At 37.8% G+C, this 21,994-nt stretch overlaps 5 protein-coding genes across 5 annotated transcripts; 4 read left to right on the top strand and 1 right to left on the bottom strand.

Moving 5' to 3' along the window:
* Positions 1–211: 211 nt before the first annotated feature.
* On the top strand, positions 212–1,987 carry LOC145911069 (uncharacterized). The gene is made up of 6 exons (XM_082998316.1): positions 212–401; positions 554–691; positions 767–823; positions 886–987; positions 1,098–1,250; positions 1,355–1,987. The coding sequence occupies exons 1-6, from the start codon at positions 315–317 to the stop codon at positions 1,415–1,417; spliced, it is 600 nt and encodes a 199-aa protein (XP_082854442.1). The 5' UTR covers positions 212–314; the 3' UTR covers positions 1,418–1,987.
* A 3,453-nt stretch (positions 1,988–5,440) lies between these two features.
* LOC145906749 (non-structural maintenance of chromosomes element 3 homolog) lies at positions 5,441–7,316 on the top strand. The gene is made up of 7 exons (XM_082994206.1): positions 5,441–5,597; positions 5,666–5,752; positions 5,923–6,080; positions 6,185–6,261; positions 6,335–6,440; positions 6,608–6,722; positions 6,808–7,316. The coding sequence occupies exons 1-7, from the start codon at positions 5,553–5,555 to the stop codon at positions 6,883–6,885; spliced, it is 666 nt and encodes a 221-aa protein (XP_082850332.1). The 5' UTR covers positions 5,441–5,552; the 3' UTR covers positions 6,886–7,316.
* Positions 7,317–7,479: 163 nt separating this feature from the next.
* LOC145912206 (claudin-15-like) lies at positions 7,480–9,305 on the top strand. Its single transcript, XM_082999617.1, has 6 exons — positions 7,480–7,678; positions 7,811–7,910; positions 8,238–8,402; positions 8,572–8,743; positions 8,807–8,889; positions 9,066–9,305. The coding sequence occupies exons 1-6, from the start codon at positions 7,538–7,540 to the stop codon at positions 9,236–9,238; spliced, it is 834 nt and encodes a 277-aa protein (XP_082855743.1). The 5' UTR covers positions 7,480–7,537; the 3' UTR covers positions 9,239–9,305.
* A 1,158-nt stretch (positions 9,306–10,463) lies between these two features.
* Positions 10,464–12,595, top strand: LOC145894924 (uncharacterized). The gene is made up of 4 exons (XM_082983648.1): positions 10,464–11,009; positions 11,069–11,205; positions 11,517–11,789; positions 11,995–12,595. Exons 1-4 carry the CDS (start codon positions 10,880–10,882, stop codon positions 12,577–12,579), a joined length of 1,125 nt encoding a protein of 374 aa, XP_082839774.1. The 5' UTR covers positions 10,464–10,879; the 3' UTR covers positions 12,580–12,595.
* A 409-nt stretch (positions 12,596–13,004) lies between these two features.
* Positions 13,005–21,822, bottom strand: LOC145894919 (uncharacterized). The gene is made up of 28 exons (XM_082983636.1): positions 21,653–21,822; positions 21,031–21,164; positions 20,897–20,955; positions 20,433–20,529; positions 19,091–19,243; positions 18,901–19,028; positions 18,407–18,513; positions 18,101–18,246; positions 17,998–18,044; positions 17,844–17,937; positions 17,377–17,535; positions 17,167–17,288; positions 16,910–17,001; positions 16,798–16,851; positions 16,620–16,738; positions 16,453–16,508; positions 16,232–16,331; positions 16,009–16,167; positions 15,683–15,801; positions 15,359–15,438; positions 15,231–15,284; positions 14,879–14,941; positions 14,537–14,645; positions 14,344–14,455; positions 13,881–14,101; positions 13,606–13,769; positions 13,310–13,367; positions 13,005–13,158 (listed from the first exon to the last, which is right to left on the bottom strand). The coding sequence occupies exons 1-28, from the start codon at positions 21,759–21,761 to the stop codon at positions 13,017–13,019; spliced, it is 3,057 nt and encodes a 1,018-aa protein (XP_082839762.1). The 5' UTR covers positions 21,762–21,822; the 3' UTR covers positions 13,005–13,016.
* Between the last annotated feature and the right edge of the window lie 172 nt (positions 21,823–21,994).

Here is a 21,994-nt window from a genome sequence, read left to right as displayed (position 1 = left end):
AATATGCAAAAATTTAAAAATCCGGTGGAAGTCTGTTAGAAATGACTAACTTTGATATTACCTCCTTTTTGCCTATTTTTTCAGTATCAATCCTACAAATTTCCCCAAATACCGCAAGATCCCTAAAAAATGTGTGGCAAAACAATTTGCGTAACATGCGAGCTGCTGCATCGCCGGCATGTTGTTATGTTATTTGTTACGGTATGGGATGAACCTTCAGTACTGTGCAATATCTTTTCAACCAAATATTTCTGCAAAGTGCTTATTGTTGTAATATTCAAATTTATGCAGGTAAACTTACATATCAGGTTATCATGCATGAAACAGTTTTAACCGAAGAGGGGCTTGTAATTGTTAATCAGAGAAAGAGGAATTTTCAAGAACATTTGAAAGCAACTGGTGTACGTATAGTGTATCTATGTCTAGCAATCAAGTTACAATAGCACTATACTGCGCCCATATGGAAAGATTTGTATAATTGAAAATACATTTTATACTGACAACAAATAATCATTGTACATACAAATATTACTTACTTGTTTGATATGTTTAGATCACCACAATTATTTTGGCCATTGTGACAATTGCTTTTTCAATTGCTGCAGTTTCTGTAAGCAAGTCAAGGGGATACTACTGGTGCAGTGGATGTCACTTAACAAATATTGGTGCTGGAATTTGGGGCAGTATTTTTGTAAGGCTAAAATTTCATTGTAAATTGCATTAAATTAACCCACAGCTCACTTATATTATTCATCAATATTTTTAGGTGATTCCAACAGGAATTCTCATTATAATATGTGGAATAAGACTTACTTCATGTCTGGTTTGTTACACTAAGACAGTAATAATCATTGTCTATCTGAAATAACATTGTATATTTTTTAGCTGACATGGACATTTATGAGTGCCATACTCTCTTCAATATTTAACCTTATCACTGTAAGTTTGGCTTTTGCTGCTGCAATTTCAAGTGCTGACCGTTCGAGTGTAAGTTTCTCTGATGATTGTGTATCTATGTATATGTCCTTATTAGGTGTAGCCGTATACATTGCCCAATAATTTGTGTATTATATACTTAAAATGTCTTACTTCATCAGTTCCAGGCCTTAGTTGCACTGAACATTGTGGTCTTCGCCGTTTCATTAGCTCAAATGGTTCTAAGTTTGTACATCTGTTCGGTATTTGCAAGAATGATATGCTCAAATCTACACATCATAACTGTTGGAGACATGTGTGGAACATGTTGTGATGTAAGCAAAGCTAAATTATTTTGTTTTTTTACAATGTTTTCTAAATGTGGGGTTAAAAATAAGTTATATCAAAACTGATTGTAAACATTTTTTTTTTGTTTCAGTGTCTTATTAAAAAACCACAGGCTGCATTTCATTATATTAGTACCAGGTTGCAGCAAGTGTAATTCTGTGGTAAGTATGGAGAATTTGATGTCATATCTTTAATTGTAAATTGTACAGCTGCAAGGTGCTCCTCTGTCAACATGTGTGATGATTTTTTTATACTGCCTGACTGACTTATGCACATACAATATTCGTTATCTTCATGCTGCTTTTGAATGCTTCCTGTTGACAGCAATACTATTTGTGAGTGTTGCAAAAATCAGAGTGTATACCTGTGAATTGGTGTGGTAATTTTTTCTGTTAAACTTGAGTGGTTGATTTTATAGTGTTGTATCTATTTGCAAAGTTTCCTGCCAACTTTTCGCCAAAAACTTTAATGGATTTCATTTAAAATTCTTTGATGCAGTTTTGCCTACCTAGAAGTTCATGTGACTTGTTTGTAAAGTAATGCAACTTTTGTAAGTATTTCATTTTTTCATTGTCCCCAAAACACAATACATTTGCTGCAACGAAGGATGTTGAGTGTAACACTGTATTTTTTTTATTGCCGTAAATTACGAATTGAAGAAAGAAAATGTAAGCATAAAGACGATAAATCTACAAAAAAACAAATAACGTTGGTAGTGTACAACCACTTTCTATGTAGTTTGTGTTTTTCTGGCTAGCAATGTGCATTCTTTTTTTGTACCTTTAAATGTGTGCACGACATGGTGTACATATTTCTGCAGGTAACTTATCAGGCACTAAAAAGTGCTCAGTTCGAAAACCATTCGTAAATTGTTTTATTAAGATAGACGCCGAATAACAGCTGTGGGGAAAAATGCAGGGAACTTGAAGTTGCCACAGTACTTCGCCAACAGCTTCTAATTTTTAGTGCTGTTTTACAACTAGACGATACATAAATGCAAAATGCAGTTTTGCAAAAATACTCCTGTTCCCGCCGCGATCAATTCAAATTCTTTTAATTGTTGTTAGTCACGGTTAAAGCGTTCGATTAATTGCCTTAATATTATTAATGCGCTATCTGACTCAGAGTAACTCCAATACTAGTAAAGCGACTAAAACCGAACCTTTATATAATAACAGTCCGACTCCAAATAAGGCGCAACAAAAATATTCTCGGTTGTTACCAGTTTAAATATATGTATAGATATCTTGACAGTGTATTTGCCGGCTAACTTAACTCACAGCATATAATATGTCTCGCCGATTAACGTAACTAAAAATCCGCGATGTTTTATTCGTACAGTAAGTATTTTAAAGCCTCAGTATTTATGCGACAATCAGGTTGTTAACATAACAACATATATCTCATATCTCTCTCCACATGATTGGGGATGTGACGGCTTATGAAGGACGAAGGTGTAAAAGAAGAGAGAAAGAATTAATAGAGGTTCCAAGCAGTGGTTGTTATTGACGGTGCAGGTGCGAGTTTGGTGATTGTAAAACAAAAGGGAAGTGAAAGGGACGAGAAAACGAAACAGGGATTGGCGACAGTCTGAAGGATTGAATAAAAAGTGCAGTTACTACAAGCATTTTTTAACGATCAATACGAGATATATATATATTCGGTAGCCATTAGGTCCAGCTTAACTTGAAAGCTCGATATTTGGTCTCCACTGTAACTTTATGTAGACGTTCGGAAAATAATCGCCATGGTAAATTCGCCAAATCTAGAGAGTATCCTGTAAGGTTTGAACCTCACCAGCAAACCGTTGTATCCGAATAAACAGTTTATTATCAGGCTGTGGGAATAAATCCCAAGCCGGCGAATAGCTTGTAGAGTCTCAGTAGTAATAGCATTGTAACAGTAATACGATAGAACAAGTAGAATCGAATGGAATCAAATAGAATGAATTTACCGGTCTAAACTGGGCTTTTTAAAGCTCTCCATACTGAGAGCTGATTGGTCAATAATGTCACGTGATATCACGAACCGCTCGAAGTAATATAATACAAGAACATAGGTGTGATGTGACCTAAGCATAGGAAAACATTTTTATGATAAAAATCAACTATAAGCACTTATGGTACAGAAGACGAGGTTATTCTTCAAGCGCCAAAAAAGGCTGTGTGATAGGATAAGATCTAATCCAGTATATGATTTGTTTAAATTTATTGCGTTTAAAGAGATGGATACCAAAATTAGTTTCGGTTTATTCGGCCGAATTAATTCGGCAACTTTTGCCGAATATTCGGTTTCGGCCGAATATAAAAATAGCTGTTTCGGTGCATCACTAGTTTCTGTGACGTATGTTACAATACCATGAACCTCGTGGGTACATTGGTATTGTAGCCTATAGGTCTAATTTGTAGCCAGGTACAAAAGACTTTGTACTCTTGCAACGTATGTTAGGATATTTTTAAGGATGCAGTCACATTCCTGAGGTAGACTAGCTATGTTAAGTTTAGAAGTTTTACAAAATCTACCGTGTTTGGCTCCAAACCAAATTTACGTGTGAAAAAATCATGCTTCTACCTCGTAGGGCGGCTGAGTAACCCACGTTCAAAGTTTTGTTAACTGGCGATTTTTTTGTCAACTAACATCCCTCTGGTGCCTAAATCAGGTATTCCCCAGGTCATTGCGTGCATTTACCGCCGCCTCAGTAAAATTTTTGAAGAAAAACGTTTTACCGCGTTTGTTATGGGTTTATTAAAGTCATTGAGGTAGGTTCTTGGAATAGATTTTGCCACATTTGGGAATGGATTTTTCCACATTTATGACGCAACAGAGGGTTCTGAGAGGATGGACCTGTAACATTCCCAGAGAAACCAGCAATTATTTTGTGTAATGTTTTATTTGCAGCATTGCATAATTCATCTCGTTTGCAGCATTGCACAAGCATTTGCAATTCCAAACAAGTCCGTTACCATAGGCATTGGATATTTCGCAAGTTCCGACCCAAGTGTAAACGTAATCCCATAATGTAACCCAAATGATTTATCCATCGATTGTTCTCGAATAAAGTGATTCATTTCACATCCCGTTCACCACATAAAATGTTCCCCTATAGCTCATGATTTTTACTCTTGTATTATACTAATCATTTGAATGCGTCCCAGACAACACATCATGGATCGCCTTCCGTCAGTGCTCCCCCAGAATGTGTCGCAGTGACTCAGAGAATCATTCGTCTTCAGCACCTGTGAATCACTATATCCTGTTTACCACATAACCACGATGCGCCAGTTTACAATATCCTGTATTTTATGTTCCTGTGTTAGATTGTTTAAGTGGTTCATGATAACACGTGGCATTATTGACCAATCAGCTCTTAGTGGGGAGAGCTGAAAAAGTCCAGGGTGTACCTGTAAATTCATTCTACTTATTCTATTGTAATTCTATCATCCTGCTATTCTGCTATTAACTCTGAACCTGGTAGAATCAACGTTCGTATTGCAGAGGTTGTAAAGTATCGTTTTGATGAAGCATTTGACAGATTTCAATACAATAATAAAACGGGAAATTATCCGAGATGTGATTATACTTTGTAGAACGAGGTGGAAGGAGTAATTACAACCATCCCGCGCTCACGAGACTCATCCCGCGCTCACGCTACCGACTGTTAAATATCTCTGAGACAATTAGAGTTATTTACAGACCCAATTATAAGCCTCTTAATAATTTTGCTGGATGAGTCAACCGACCAATTTCAAAATACCACTGATCTATTTTGGTGCAAGAATGGTGTCTGGTGATTTTTGCGTTGTTTGTTTCGTCGCAGAGAAGTTCATTTAACGCTTTGAATTTTCGGGCTTGGCCACCGAACAATTGCGTTTGCTTCCTACCTCCACCCTTCAACCTGCGGTAGACAATAATAGTATGGAAACTTGATACGTAACCTATTGACGGCTTTTTATTAGCAAAGGCAAAAAGTTTGCCAGGCAACTTTAGTTTTGGCTGTTTCAAAATTAATGCAATTGATTAAAAACGAGCAGTACAAAAATATTCTTTTTACAGATTGGTCTAACATGGTAGAGTTTAGTAGTTACGGCCCAAACACAAGAAAGGGACCCGAAGGCCGGAGCTCCATTGCGCCTAAAAGTGGCAATGCATGAGACGAGCGTTTGTTTACAAGTTTCAGATTGCAAGCAACGTTTTGCTCTCTTCTGCTCTTTTGGGGCTTGGTTGTGTTAATTGATTGTGATTTGAGTCTATTTTGTGGATCTCTTAGTTGTTGCCCAATTTGTGGTATCATGAGTCAAAGTCAAGCCATTGGTTCGAGTGAACTTCACAGAAAGGTATAAATTTAAATCACCAAAGCTAACGTATTTCGGAATTACCGTAGCGAACTATGTCACATTTTCAGGCAAATGAAGTCGTCCACTTACTTCTGGTATGGGAACAAAGAAAAATTCCAATCAAACGAGCAGATATCAATAAATATGTAATGAAGGTATGCAAACTATACTTTGAAATAAAACAAATACAACACACTTATCAGCTCCAGCTAGGCCACAACAAGCACATGGTTTAACAAACTTTTAAGTAGTATTTGTTTTTGTAAATACCAGATGTGGGTTTGTTGTGAATGCTGTATTATACAAAATCCATTTGAAATAATAGGATCACAAGTCATCATATGCAGAAGTAATGAAACTCGTTGAAAAAAAGCTTCGAGATATATTTGGATTGGACCTTGTTGAAATTGGGGAAGCAGCTAAAAAAGCCTACATTCTTGTCTCTTTGCTTGACTTCAGCAATACAAATGAGGTCATGAAATGGTATGCATCATTTTTATTTTTTCAAGCAAACCCCAAATATTTGCTAAAATTGGCAAAGATTTGGACAGATTAAATTTGTTATATTCCTTTTCTTATTTCTGTAGGAAAGGAAATGCCAAAAGAGGATTGCTTTTTACTGTGTTGACTCTAATTTTTATGTCTGGGAACACAATGTCTGATGGTAATGCTTTTCAGGGTTACAAATATTTTGGGGATTTTTTTGTAAAACTGATTTGTGTTTATAATTATTGCAGGGCCCCTCTGGAATGCTCTTAAGCGCCTTGGAATACACAAAGACAAACCACATGCTTTGTTTGGTGACGTCAAAAAAATTTTGCATCAAGAGTTTGGAAGACAAATGTAAATATGTAATTTTGTTGTATGTGCTCTGCTGCTGGACAAAGTACATGACTTCTGGATTTCTCAAATGCAGCAGTTGCTCACTATGCACTTTAGTTTAAAATGCAAAAACTAGCTTACTAATCATTTTCTTGTACATTAGATATCAAATACGTGAATTTTTAAAGGTACCTGGACATCACTAAAATCCCAAACTGTGACCCACCACAGTTTGAATACAGATGGGGCTTGAGAACTGAACATGAAATTGGCAAACGGCAAATACTTGAATTTGTGTCAAAGGTACACAAAACAGTGTTAATGTAATATTGTGAATGATACTGTTTGCAGTAGCAAAGATTGATCATTATTTATTGGTTCTTCACAGCTGTATGATAAGTCGGACATCATGGTATGGAAATCTCAGTATCATGATATGATGGAAAGTGAAATGCAAACAGATTAAAGTAAAAACATCTATCTTGAAAAGGCCCTCAAAGCACACATTGGTTGCTATGACAAACCATAAAAGTGGGAGGAGAAGCAGATATGAAATGGAATTCTTCTTGCAATGCAGTCCGTCCACATATAACAATTTTGTGAAAGGCATGTTTTATTCAGTGTACTAGTTTATGTTACTGTGGAGTTCCCTTTTTGCTTTGTGCGTATCAGATTAAGCATGCTGAAGATGAAGTAGAAGGTATATTGTTTCTTTCAAAATTAACTTCTTTCTCCGTGGGTTACGTATTTATCTTGATTAGTACCATTGTAATCACACTGAGGTCTTGATTGTGAAAAAATATCCAAATAGCTTGTTGTAAACCAGAATGTTGTTAATAATACGAGGTGTTTCATATATGCTGCAAAAAATGTTACACTTCATAATAAATCGAGTCGAAAGTGTGTGTGGCTTTAACCATGTTGGTGGGGACATACCCGTAACAAGCCATTAGCGCCGTGTCGCGAAGCGCTTCAACGAAAAGTGTGAGATGAAGAAAGGAAAGTCAACCTAACCATTTGCGCTTCTATGTTTATGCCGACGGCTTTAGTTTGTAAACGCGTTTAGAAATTGTCAACGAAGTATTTTATGTTTGCTGCCAACGTGTAAGTGTGAGAGCATGAACGGAAGCGGGGAATGTCAGAACAGTGCAGCACCAACTTGCACTGTTGTCGGGTTTCTCCTTGGCTTGGCGGCTGCTTCTTCATATGTTTTCGTTACCATCACGCCCTGCTGGTATGTTAGCTACGCGGAAGCATCGGTAAGCTATTCGTGTTCTGTTCTTACTTCATTTAATCTTTCTAAGATTGAACGAAAATAACGATATTAGTCATACATCACATATCCAGAGCCCTATTTTTTATTCATATTATGAAAAAACATTCGATTTTAGATATCCCCGTATGAGAACTGTTATGGACTGTGGAAGTTTTGTAGTTCAACTGGATTGTGCGGAAAATGGCTTTCTGGGTCGTTATTGGGTGCCCATGGAGGTATTACAAAAATAAACTGTGATTTAAAAAGCTTGTAGGCGTTGTGAATACGATAAACTACAAAGCGTGGTGTATATACCTGGAAATTATTTGTTCAAATAAATTTATATGTTTGGCAAACTTTCCTGCACGAGCAAAGATGCCTAATTTTGCTTGGGAGAGTCGTTGGTGAATTAGATAAAGTTGTGAACAATATGGGCTTCAAGTTAAAAGTGACAAAATAATCGTTGCTGAATAAATGTGGGCTATTTTTATGAATTTTATTTATCTCTTCTTCCGAGGTTTCTAAGATTTCAAAAATTCTTCATTAGGCCTATTTGTTTACAGCGCAGCGAATAGTTTGCCGGGGCCTAATGATAACTGCATGTCTGCTCAGTTTCGTTGGTCTCATTCTAAACGTATTTGGCATGAAGTGTATTCTCCTTCTATCTCTGTCCATCAAAACTAAAGAAAGGTTAACACGATGGAGCTCACTCGTTTGGTTCGTCTCAGGTATTTTCACACATGGCTAACTTGTACATTGTATTGAAATCCTATTTAAAAATTTGTGCTTGGCGAGGGGCAAACTGGTCCCATGACGCATGCTTCTGACAAAGTTACCCAGTTTTGTATGTAAATAACTAACCGAATGATTCTGTCCAGTTTACAACACTATTTTAAGGAACATTCGCGCTTGTGGCAAGCACTTGGTATGGACTTGACGTCATTAATTCGGCTTGGGACGAAGGTAAAGCAATGGAACTTTCAGATGGAATTTTTGTCGGTTGGGGATCAGTTGCTTTTTCGTACGCAGCCTCCGTTTTTCTCTGGGCGGCAAGTTCGATCTGGCGCAGGTTGTTATTGCAAAAGACTGGGTCCATTAAAAATGTGATGTTGTTGCTTTTTGCACTTTACAGTGAACGAAAGAAAGCTGCTAAACGACGGGATTCAGTTTTAGCCACTGTGGCGGCTGCTTACGTTGCAAGTCGTAGCGGTTCAGGTGACGAATCATCATAAATACGAGAAAACAAAGCATATAAATTAAAAATGGATCGCAATGAAATGAATATTGCCACGCTCAGTTGCCGTCTTTAATTATGTTTCCAAGGACTTCCTGTTCATTTACTGTTTGTGCCAAACAGTCTGATATATTTTTCCCTTTCCTTATTCAATCAGGGGTTAGCGTCGGTTGTTGCTGCCATCTTCCCGCTCAGAGCATGGGCCCGCACGGATGTGGAAAACACCCTTCTTCCAACTTAAAAACCATCAGTGAATTGTCAACCAAGGAAAGATCCACCAAATCCCGTGACGTCACATTTGCTGGTCACACGACTATGACTTACATGTGACCTTGAATTCGTCGCGGTCGCTATGTTTTGATATTCTATTTTCATCGATTTATATTGTTAATAACGTTTCTATACAGCGCTTCCGCAATGTTGTCATAGCTTTCTCCTTTTGTCGTGCAACCTTAATAAGGAAAATGTTATCTAAAACCGCATTGGTTTCTGTCCAGACGTGTCATGAGGTTCAGTGTACAAATTAGACTTACATGCACACAATAAAGCAACTGTTGGTTTTAGTCAAACCTTTGTAATGTTTTCGCATAAAGGGAGTAACATATTTGCATAGCTAGTTTCTGATCTTGGCAATTTGTCAATGTTTGCACGCCAAAACTCATTTGAACTGAGAGTTCATTTTAAACCGTCGTTATGGTGTAACGTGTTGGTCCATTGTACCAGGCTGCATTTCTCGCTTTGCTCACCAAAATAACGTGAATTGCCAACCCAAAGATTTGTACAAAAGGTTTTCCCTCTACTACTTCCCTCTTGCGTAAACAAAAAACCATAAAGATTAAGCGTTGGCCAGACAAATGGCGACAAAAATCCTATTTCTATTGACACAGCTTTGTCCGTAAGTATAACTGTTGATCTTTTGCAAATACTGCGTCGATTCCTGGCCATTATTCCCAGTTCCAATATCGCAGCTAAAACTTTTGACCAGGTGCCTTCACGACCAACCAACGTGCAGAAAAGATATGTGAGCATGTTTTACGATTTGTTCGAGTGAGAAGAAAACATGTATTCAGAACTTGGAAAAAACGCATTTAGCCTAAACTCTACTTATTAAATCTGGAGGGTCGTTGGGTGAGGAAATTATTCGACTTCAGTACACTGTATATATATAAACTTAAACATAACTCTGAGAAAGGAGGTAAAATGTGAGTTTCGTGCATTTTAGAGGCAGCTAAACATAAACAATTGTAAGGGTTTACATGAAAAAACATGATAAAATTAACAAATTCTTGTTATTTAGTTTTGCGCACCAAAATGTTGGCGTTACAGCATTTGGTTCATAAGCAAGCGCAGCACCCCCTCCCTGTGATAACAAACAGCGTGTTCTTTTGGGGAGATCGCAACAATGACTTTGTCCGCGTTTATCAAAACAAAACAGCAAGGCGAAAACGCTGGGACGACGAGGCAAAATCGACGCCGAGCAAAGCAAACAAGCGATAAGTCGCAATTTCAAAACGCTAACCCGTCAACACATCGGTCACTACAACAGTGGTGCTGATGTTGGCAAGTGCATTTGGATCGAGTTGAAACAGGGCAAGCATATGTGGTGTCGTGGTTGATTTTGCGAGATACCGAGACAGGACAAGTTTTCTCCAGATATTGGTAGTAATGGTGCAGCTGATAGTTCTTACGAAAGCCAAGTGAAGACGACTTAGTTTGGCAATCGTGTTTATACAATAATACTAACATGATTTTTTTTGACGAAAACCATCACATAAAATAATTGTTGGCTAAACAAGCGTCGGCTATTGAACGTATTTCTCCCACAAGAATATATAGACTTATAACCAATGACATCAAATCAAATTTCACTGTCACGTTTTTGCTTTTACTACATTTTACTGAAAACATTCATTGCAATTTTCGCTTTGTAAATTCTTGTAAACATAGACATTGAACATCTGAACTGTAGCGATGTCAGTGACAGACGATGGAGAACGCCTCTCGCCCCACCTAAAATATGCAATAACAAAAAACGCCATTTTGTGGAAAGGCGAACATCAACAGAAGTTAAAAGCGATCAACCAAGATTACCAGATGAAAGGTGTGACTTATTGTTCTCGTAATTGGCAGCAACTTACTTTGTTTGTATTTTACCAAAAGCGGACGAAATTTGGCACAACAGAACTCAGGCCGCTCGTGACTACGTCATCGATGTGTTGAACCAGAACTCGACGACTTCAAAGTCAAACGCAAGAATATCTGCGTCCAGGGACCGAGAAGCGATGCAACGCATTCAGGTAAAAGAGAAAATCTAAATTTTATGTTACAACAGGGGTTTCTGTGCAATGAGCTAATTTCAAAATACAAAGTATTTTGCAAAAATATTGTTGGGATACGATGAAGAAGATTATAATCCAATATCATTATCGAATAGTAGTTTGGCAGTGCTGTGGGACAAACGGATCTTTGATTTCTGTGTGACATTGGGCTTTTTGTTCTATGAATTTACTAAATGTGTGTAATTGCATAAACTATTTTTTTCGGATTCCGCATTTCGTATCTAATTTTCGCGATATCTTTTACGGGAAAGTTATTTATTTGCTTGAAGGAACTTTCTGATCTTTACCTTTCGCAAGCCATGATGCAGAAGGTAAATACAAAGCGCCTGCGACAATCGTTGGTCGAGACGTCAAAGAAACAGTCTCAGTCGTTTTTCCTCACTCAACAAACTTTCGACAACCCGACCCCACCTTTGCCCAACATCCGGGATGGCGAATCCAATAAGCGAGAGATTTGGAAGCAGCGAAAAAATAGTATGAAAGGTCCCAGCGAGTTCGACAGCTTTGACTTTGGGTCACGACGTAACGTACAAACTCAGCAGGTGCTCAGTTATGTCGTCTTTTTATAAACAACGTGCGAGTGGTAATAAAGGCTCGCCCCAAAAGCGTTGCTGAAACTAATACCATACTTAATACTCGAACTTTTTAAATTTAAGTAGAAACTAAAACGTCTGTTTCAGTTTCCGCCGCAAGAAATAAAGATATTGTATGCAACATGTAAATAAGCCAACTGTTGCTTTTGTGCAGAGTTCAAGGACTGCCAGAGGATTTTTTGATAAAGAGCTCAGCGGCGACTCCCTGCGGCCGTCAACGACCAGCGCAACTCTTCCAATCCGTAGAACCTCCTGTCGACTCTCCAATACCGCAAAGTCACTTCTAGAGCTTCAGCGGATGCAACAGCGACAAAGACTGTCTATATCGAGCAACAGAGTTCTTCCTGCGGCATTTTTAACATCTGCAAGCGCAACCAAAGTTCGAAAGAATCCCACTACAGCGATCCCAGCGGCAGTAATATCTAAAGACTTTCAAAACGAACAGACAAGCGTGGAGGTGGACATGAAGATCAAGGGATTTTGCGATCGTTTGGCGCAGTCTGCAGAGTCACAACAGTGGAAGAAATATAATTCCAAATGGTCGGTTCTCAGAGAATACGTTCGAACTGCCAGCACAGGCGCCAAACGCAAGATAATTGCTGAACCTGCGGCCGAAACCGATCATATAAATACAACAGAAGAATTTTTGAGAAAGCCTTCAGTCCATTGGTCAGATCCTATCGCTTCGTTGGGCCCTAATACAGACAATGAGAGTACATCATCTAACTATTACCAATAAGATACTGTTTTATTACGTATTGTATTTTCAAAGTTTTGTGTCGTGGTAATTATATAGGTTTACGGGATAACGCGAATATTGTAATTAGTTTTACTGAAGGAGAAACGCAATTTATGTACTTGAATGTATTAAGTGTGGCGCCCGTGTTATGTCGGTAGACTGCGCCGAAGCAGACTTACGCGTCTTTTTTTCCTACTTCCTCTCCTAAGTCGCTCGTTTTGCCGACATTCGCTTCATGACGCGTAAAATAAAGGTGCTTTTTTACAATTTCAAGTTTTTTAATAATTGTGCACAGTCAAATTCTCCCATCCTTTCATGAGCAAGAAGAAAACTGCCTTTCGGTTAACAACATAAGCATTCAATTATTTGATTCGTTTTCAAAATTAACTTCCCGCTGTGTTTGTAACTGACGTATGAAAAGTAAATTATGCGGGTGATTATATTTTATTGAATAACTTTTTTTTGACAACAAATTTCACAATTGTTTCAGTAGCGATACACCGTGAAAGCAATACTGGAGGCTGAGATATGTACAAAACTGCGAGAAGTTTGTGTTGTGTACTTTTATGCTGTTCATCACTGCAACAAATTGTAAACCATCATTATTACTTCGCTAATAAAACATGAAAACGTTAGATATACTATCTAGGTATCCCAGCAGGACACAAGTGTTAGTTTGTAATTTAGAAACCACGATTTTGATGGAAATTGTGCTGTTACCAAAACGTACCTTCTTTTGTGGAACGAAAAAAAAAAGGGGGCTTCGCCCAATTTTTTGTCAGGGGAATCTGCAAAATAAAAGAATAATTCCTACTTGTGGAGTTTTCTGACAAGCCACCATCAGATCATAGACAACACAATTTTATCTCTCTTTATTTTCTTATCCATAAATTAGTTCCTTGCTTTAATTTTATCATGCATTAATATTGACTACAGGTACCCAGTTTCGAACAAATCACAATATTATTTTGTGTTGGCTTATCAGCAATAAATAATTAAGCTTCAGATTAAAAGTTGAATTTATACCTTCACAAAGAAGTTGCCCAACATCTGGAAGCGTCTTGAAAAATATGCGGATAACTTCGTTCACATACTGACGAGAAGTCAGGTTGGAAATGTAGTTGTCCAAGTTGAAGGGACACTGGTTTGGACTGAGATTAATCAGCTTTTTTCGTAGAGGTGCATATGCCCTGTTAGAAACAAAGTACAACTTCTGGTTCTGTATGCCTTAAGTTGTTGCACCTTATATCTAAAGTGCTACAAACGATAAGAGATTGAATTGCATCAAACATCTGTCTTACTTGCAAAGTTCTTGTCTGTTTCTGGCCCAAGAAAATTGGTACATGAAATCCATTGCTTCTTTCAACAAATCGTTCATGGTTCCGCTTTTACACAGGTCTGGATATTCGGTAACTTTTCTGGGATACAATAACTTCTGACTCGCGTGGTAACAAAATGTTTCAAGCATGGAATTTTTTTCCTTCGGGTCAGACACAAATCCACGCAGTTGTGACATAAGCCACTAAATGAACAAAAAAGAAGGAAAAACTATGGTATTTGTCTGTTAAGGAATGGTAATGTTTGGTTATTGAAAAAGGCGACAGTTATTAGCGCAATAACGTTAGTCCTAAACAACAGATGAGATTATTTATTTTCCAAAATTAACTCACGTCTAAACTTTCTTCCAAAACCAATGAAACTATATTGTTGAAAAAATATTTAGGAACATAAATGCCAACAGCTATATGTGTTTGACAATTTTACCTTTGAATTAAAGTTGTCCAAGTTAAGACCGTCCAGCTCGTTTGCTTTTTCCCCTTTAGTGCATTTGTATACCTGAAACGCCATGCACTGCAACACGTTGCCCAACACAGAACTATATGAAAAACAAATAGTCTTCGTTCCCGAAGTTTCGCCAAAAATTGTGTAAAAGTCACATCGTTCATTGCCAAATTACCTGCAGGTTTCTGGCCCGTCATATTTTACAGGTTCGTTTATAAATGTTTCGCATTTGAAGAGAGAGTTGGTCAAGTTTTGCACAGTACAGGAAGGCAAGAAATCCGAGTCTGAACAAAAATCCATATATAAGAGATTGTAAGCAAAGGTTTAAAATACTGGCTATAAACGCAGTGTTTCTCATTTTTTATGTTTCGTGCCCCCCTTACAATAACGTGCAAGGGCCAGAGGCCGCCTGCTCATCCACAAACAACAAGTTTCTCGTCAATCTCAGGGGGCTTTTCAAAAGTGTAAGAAACCGTGGCTTAAACCAACTAATATATTTTAATTGTTGACTAATTACCTTGTGGAAGTTGTGGTCCAGCAAATATTTGCAATATATCCAGGATTGGGGGCACAAATGGTGCTGGAATAAGTAAAAGTGGTGGTTAAAAGAAAATCAGTTGGAAACTGTGTAGAACGATAATTAGCGGTTGTGGACAGTTAGTTGTGAAAAAATTTTTTGGAAGCAAATCGTCAATACAATGGGCCGAATACGTAACGCCTATATACAGTCCTTTATCGCTTTGCATGCAAAAGTAAAACAGAAAATTTTGACATCTTAATAAGTTTTTTTGGCTGACGTTGTTTATTGTTTTACAACACCGAGTTAAATAAAACAATTTTGAAACTTTTTATTTTTGGAGGTTGATTACTTGTAGCAGTTGTTGTAGTAGTAGTGGTTGTTGTTTCTTGTATAAATGTCGAACCTAAAAACAAAACCACAAAAGCCCAGTCAACAATGACTTGAGATAAATTTTACAACTAAATAATTTTAACATACCAAGGGAGTTAGTGAAGGTTTGAAGCACAATAGTCATTGCCTGTCGAATTTCCTGAATCGATGTACCGGAACCGTCGGAACTGCAAAATATACAAAAAATAGGTTTTCACTGAAACACATACAAACCAAGGCACTTCTACACATCAAAAAAGTCATCGTGCACCTTTAACCAAGTTGGAATTTACGAACAGGCGGAAATGTTCACAACTTATCGAACATCACTATAATTCGTTATTGACTATGTGTTACCACATTAACAATTTGTAACATTTAGTCATTGGTCATTGGAATGCTTGTGTTAAATTTGCGACTATGTAAGCTTACGTCGAAAACAATGTGTAGCCCAATATTGTTTGGCCGATGGGTCCGGAGATTCTGATTCGATTCGGTTCGCTAGAATCTCGACCGGAAATGTACAGCTCAAAGTTGATGTCGCTTGGATTCTGTAATTTGTTTAGAACTAGATGGATTATTTGTGACAGGAAAAACTCGGAGGTATTCGTGGTTCACATCAAAATCGTAAGTTTCTTCGTTTTTTTCACAAGCGAGTGTTAGAGAAACATTTGCATGGGGACTGGGAGATTCTATGTTGCTAATAACAATATATAAACCTGGAAAAAATTATCTGTACGTCACGGTAAAGCACTCACCCCACTAAGCAGTATCATAAAATACACTTCGACTATAGAAGGTCGAGATCCACCGTACGTTTGGTAGACTCTGACTTTCATATTCACGCCTCTGTTTGTAAGATCAAAGTCCGAATCCCCGTAGATGGGCCTGGCTACTGTCCTTAAGTCAAATTCAACCTATTTGATAGAAATTGGAATAAATGTACAGGAAATTTCTTTCAATTTACACGATCTATAATACCTGTATACCAAACGAACGGAAGCTTGAGCCATCGGCGTTGATGGTAAAATACGAAATAAAAGGATAGCCTGGTACAGACGTAAAGGTGTAATCTGATTGTCTGGCAAAAGAAAAACGTTATTATCAGCGATTCAATTCCCATGCGGCTATCGTTGGTATACAAAAAAACATAAACATGTCTATGTCAGAGCATTACAAAGTAATTTTGGACGGACATTTACCCGTAAGTGACGCCGTAAGATATTCTGTATGCAATGTCGCCATCGATGCAATCAACCTGAAGGTTTTTAAACAAAATAATTAATGATGAGCAAAAAATGAAACCACCTTTCATAGGCATAGTCAAATGACAATGAGGCGTGTAAAATGGTTTTAACCAGTTACATACATAGTTTCCAACACCAGCGATTGAAGAGTTTGAGTATTGATAACGGTTGAAGTTGTTGATGGAATTCACAACTGCTGGTAGAGAATCCTGCAAAGCTTCAATCGTGGCATTGGTGGCTTCTAACATAACAGTATGGTTGGCTTTGCAAGAATTTTCTTTTGAAGGAGTAACTTTTTACCTGCAACAACGCTTCCAGTATCAGAAATTGTGTCAACCAATGGAGGAGCCGTTTCTGTGTAGAGATCGCGTTAGAAAATTATTTTATTCAATCAATAATTTTAAAGGCTTACCTGTTCTTGTGACCGCTAATCCAACAAAACTTTGCAGAAGTTGCATCATGGCTGTTTCGATTTCTGCACTGCTGATCTCTTCTCCATTGCGCCTTGCAAACAACGAACCAACGACTACTTACGTCACATGTTTATTTCGTATGCCAGCACTAAATTAGAACAATAAGTTTTGTCTGCGTTTTTCTTCAGTATTTACACTGTGTCCTATTCAGTTAATTAAAACAGATGTTCACCGCTTGTTTTACACACTTAATTACTTGGACAGAAGAGTGTATCCTAAAATGGCTTTTCTTGAAGTAGAAATATAGGCTCGATTTTGTGAAATGTCTCGGTTTGTTTGTAAGACATCCAGTCGTAATTTCCTGACAGGTGAGCTGGTCTGCGAAAATGGAGTGCAACAACTCTTTCATAACGCAAATGATTGGAATTCAATTATATCATTCTTATTTGCAAAACCAGATTCCTACCGGTTCCAGGTCAAATTTGAAGTAGATTTCACACACGGACGGGTCGTCAGCCCCATAGACTTGCGTTCCGTTGTATAGCATAAGGTAAGGTCCATAAACAACTCTTCCATCCATGATATGAAACGTTCCACTCCCGTCTGCTCCCAGGTTGGAGCTTACCTAATACACTTTCTGTTACAGGGAGTTTATTTTGGTTGAGAAAATATTTAAAAATTTGTTTTTTACATAAAAAAGTTTTTGCCTTGTACGAGCATTTTTTACGAGCTAAACGGGTCGGTTGTTGTTGCTGGTTTATTGTAATTTTTTTTTGTTTATTAATTTTGAGTATTTTAAAATATTTTGAAATGTCGTAACAGTGATACATTTACTGCCTACCCATTTTTAGACCCAAAACACTTTTTGTAGATATCAGTATTAATTTATGTTATTGCTTCTGAAGCCGGTCATATGAGGCTACCAAGTTGTACCTCAATGAAAGTATCTATGCTCCGTGAACCATCCACGTACAAAAATGCTGTGAACGGATGTTTTGCAACGGTGGTGAAAGTGTAACCCGGAGAACTGTCAATGGATTGCCATGTTATTAATCACTTATGCCTGTTCCTTGAATATAGTTCTTACCTGTACGATTTATTGTACACAACTTCTCCAAAATTTGCCAGTGACACCTAAAATGTATTACTATTGTAAAGTCAGTGTCAATTATCGACAACAAACATTTTACCTGATTTCCACGGTCATACATGTCATAACCCCCATCATCAATAAAATTAGAATGGCCATCGTACCGATAGTTGTAAAAGTTTTCAACTGACGATGATACCAGTGGCAAATTATTAATCAATCGTTGCCGAAGGATGTCACTAAAATCTAGTCAACAAGATTGAGTCACATTTGCGGCATTATTGACTTTTTATGGCCAATTTACTTTCGTACAACGTTATATTTTTGTTCAAATTGTACACGTTGATAACCACAAATGCTTTATGGCAACACATCTATTAAGTAACGTAAATCGCCGAGTTCTTACCAATGGTGGCTTGGGAGACTGGTGTTGAGGCGTTCGATATAAACACAAGAAGCACTTTACTCAAGACAGATTCAATCTCAGCTGTTTGTATTTTCGCGTTTGGTTGTCTGAAACGAAGCCAACAATCTATTTATCAATTTTATTATCACAAACTGACAAAATAGCAAATTATATGTGAACATTTGGAAACTTTTGCTTGACAAGTAAGGCTATTTGCGAAAATCGCACTGCTGGTGAGATGTAAACTAAAGTCGGAATAATGATGTTTTTTATACAGCCGTGGCTTATAAATTAAAGATGCTTAAGCCATTGGTTTGTGATGCTATCATGACCTGTACAATACTAAAACTCGACAAGAATATAGTTTTTGAGTTTTGAAAACATGAACTATTTGCTGTCGATCTTATTGCAAGGGATTCGTGCTGCTATTTAGGTTGTCTTGTTGTCTGTATAAAAATTTAAACTCGTTTGATAGAAACAGATGGAAATAATACTTAGAAAGTAGCGTGTAGCCGACGAATGAATTTTGTAGGGAGCCATATACATCAAATCGGTTGTTCCATTTTGCTGTTCCGTTTATGCCCACGGAGAATAACTCGTTAATCGAAGGTTCATTTTGTGTCTACATAATCCAAGTCCATCAACAATTGGGCAAAAATTTAATTCTTTGTGTTAATCGTTTACCAGGTGAATAACGAAATAAACTTCACATATTGAAGCGTCATCTGTGCCGTAAGCTTGAACCCCGTAATAATTAAGGCGTTGACCGCTCTCCGTTACAGAGCCGGAGAATTCGTTCATCTGGCCGCCTCCGTCGGCTCCTAAATCTGAAACGACCTGTAAAGTTAAACATCTGTGTTATCTTCTGTTTACTCACAACTTTTCACCTTCACAAAATATCGATAAACAAGCAAGTATACCATTATGTCCTGATTAGAATTACAAACTAACCACAGATTAGTATCAAAATGTCAAGTGAAATTGTTACAGAAAAATCAATTGCTTGCATCACAGCTTGAAGGTAAGAATGTAAAATAAAAGGTTATATGTAAACAATAATAAAAACTATATTACTCGCAACGTCACCCAAACTGTTACATCTTGTTTGCCAGTATGATTACCGATTTCTATGAATGCGCATTTTTCTCTACACTAATGTGTGTTGCAATCTCATACGGTCTGTGACGTAATAATAAGAGACCAAGTTTTAAGTGACAACGCAACGTCGTTCTGTCCTTTTTGTGTCCGACATCTGTGCGGCACAGTGCTACGTCATTTTTATTCTGCAAAAGGTTTTTTGTGTTGCGAGCGAGCATTTTCTGGTGAATCTATTTGTACATATGTGTGAAACGACTGAAGTACCAAATAACCGAAAACGGTAAATTGTAACTTTGGCAAATTTAACTGCGATGACTTAGAAGTCAGTTCGCTGAACAGTATAGGTGCCCTTGTTAATGTGATTAAGTTTACACACGGTGTTGACGCCGTCTTGTACTCTCTTGCTTTTGTACACACGTGAAGCGTGTGGTATTCAATCTTCTGTCGCCTGAAGTTATCGGTAAGCATTGTGTGTGTTACGTCATAGTGGCGCATTATCGTTTTTGTTGCTTGTTTCATTTAGGTGTGCGACAGTAACTGCTTGGACCGTCTTTGTGGTCCAGAGTTTTCCCGGTTCCCAAATAGTTGGTGAACCTTATGCTGTACTTTGCTACGTGTGAAGTGTATTTGTTTGACACATTGCCTTCTGTGTAGAAACCGTGTTCTAAGGGTCCACGTGTCCTACGTGTCTTTTCGTCTCCTCCCGACGTCTGTATCGTCTACACTTCGAATACATTCTATCATGCGTACGAGTGCGTACTGCACATTCGATAACAAGAATAACATCAACTGAGTGAGCGAGTTTGAGGCCCATTAAAGATACGCGTTTTAACTGCGGGAATTCCGCCTCGTGTGACGTTCCGCGCCAAGAACCTGGGCGCGTTCAACGGACGTTACACAAACCTTTCACGATGAATCGAAAACATACCTGTATCGAAAAGTTTCTAAACCGGCTGTCGTTCGTCACAACGTGGTAATAAGCAATAAATGGATACCACAATTTTGATGTGAAGTTGTAGCCATCTCTAAAAAATTGAAAAAAATGCATATTTTGTTTAAATTTTCCACCTCAATTTAAGATAATTTTGTGACGTTCTGGTACGGAGCTTTCAAAACTTTGTTGTGCCCGCGACCTCTTTCAATAGAACAGTTATTTTAAACGAACGACTGTAAAACTTATCAAATCTACAAAGTGAACCAGCATACATATATAGGTTTGAAAATCTACAAAGTGAACCAGCATAGAGGTATAGGTTTGAAAATGTTAAAGTAATTTTTTGTTCTTCGTCGTGGGACGCCGTTAGGGTCGCGCTTTGGTATCCTTACTTTAGTCTAATGAACAAATTTGAAAGAATTTATTTCTAAGACACAATTGTAATAATTTTAACTTACCCAACTTGCACAGTGTTGTAATGGAATCTTGTTTTGTTGCCGTCCACAATAAAAAATACCTGCATAGATAAACTGAACTCATTTCAAAATTCCCTCCATTGAAATTAAATTGACTGATTTCTATCCCACTATACCTGATTTCCATAATCATACATATCGTGGCCCCCGTCTTCTATTTGATCTCTTGAATCGTATTTGTAACGATAAAAGTTCGTCACGCCCGAGGTCATATTATCGGGAAACAAGATTGCGATGTATTTCGAGTAACCTTTCAGAAACAGAAATATATTTGCCTCAACAAAGATTTCTAACTCACGGTTTTGTCGTCTTATGTTTATACCGCTGGCATGGAGACGTTTATGCAAACCGCCACAGAGATTGTGAATTTTTGCAAAATATAATAACAAAACTGCAGACAGTGTGTGTACACGCACTGATGCGACCTGTAAAGTCTCATCGGTGCAGCTGTTGAGTGGCACTGTGCTAGCTTTCACACTAGTCTCCACTTTGTGGTACCTTTCGGTCAACGTCGATCTGCAGGGTACCCTATACTAGGTACCGAACAACAGAGACGACGAACCACTGTGGAGCGCACTATAATAACAAAAAAAGTTCAAGGTGTTGCCTACGACGTTTTATCAGTTAAGCCAATGAGTATAGTGTGTAGTACTATCGCTCGAGTCAAAATGTTCTGGTTTTCTCAAATTAATTTTTATATTTTTTACCTATTGATGTCCCCAATCCTTACTTTCTTACCTTGACCAGTTGATCGTCCGACAGTTGATGATAAAAGCACCAAACCGGCGACGAAGCAAGATAGATTCGACATGAGGCGCATTTTCCTTGCTTCACAAGAAAAAACCATCACGACGGAATTGAAACAAAATTTGAGACACTTGTTATGCGAACGCAAATATATGGTTTGTTGGTGATGATTCTTCCATTTTTATACTGCGTTGCTACTCGTGTTTGTTCCCCTCTGGCTGCACGCATTTTCCCACAGCGACCACCCGACCGCGTGGTTGCGCAAAATCGAAATACCCGCAAGGTAGTTTTCAGTGCCAATCTCATAACCATAGAAAAAATGTTTTTCACGTT

The sequence above is a fragment of the Ascidia mentula genome, chromosome 1 (assembly GCF_947561715.1).
Source record: "Ascidia mentula chromosome 1, kaAscMent1.1, whole genome shotgun sequence".
In the NCBI taxonomy this organism is placed as follows: Eukaryota; Metazoa; Chordata; class Ascidiacea; order Phlebobranchia; family Ascidiidae; genus Ascidia; species Ascidia mentula.
This window is presented reverse-complemented; position numbering and strand designations above follow the sequence as displayed.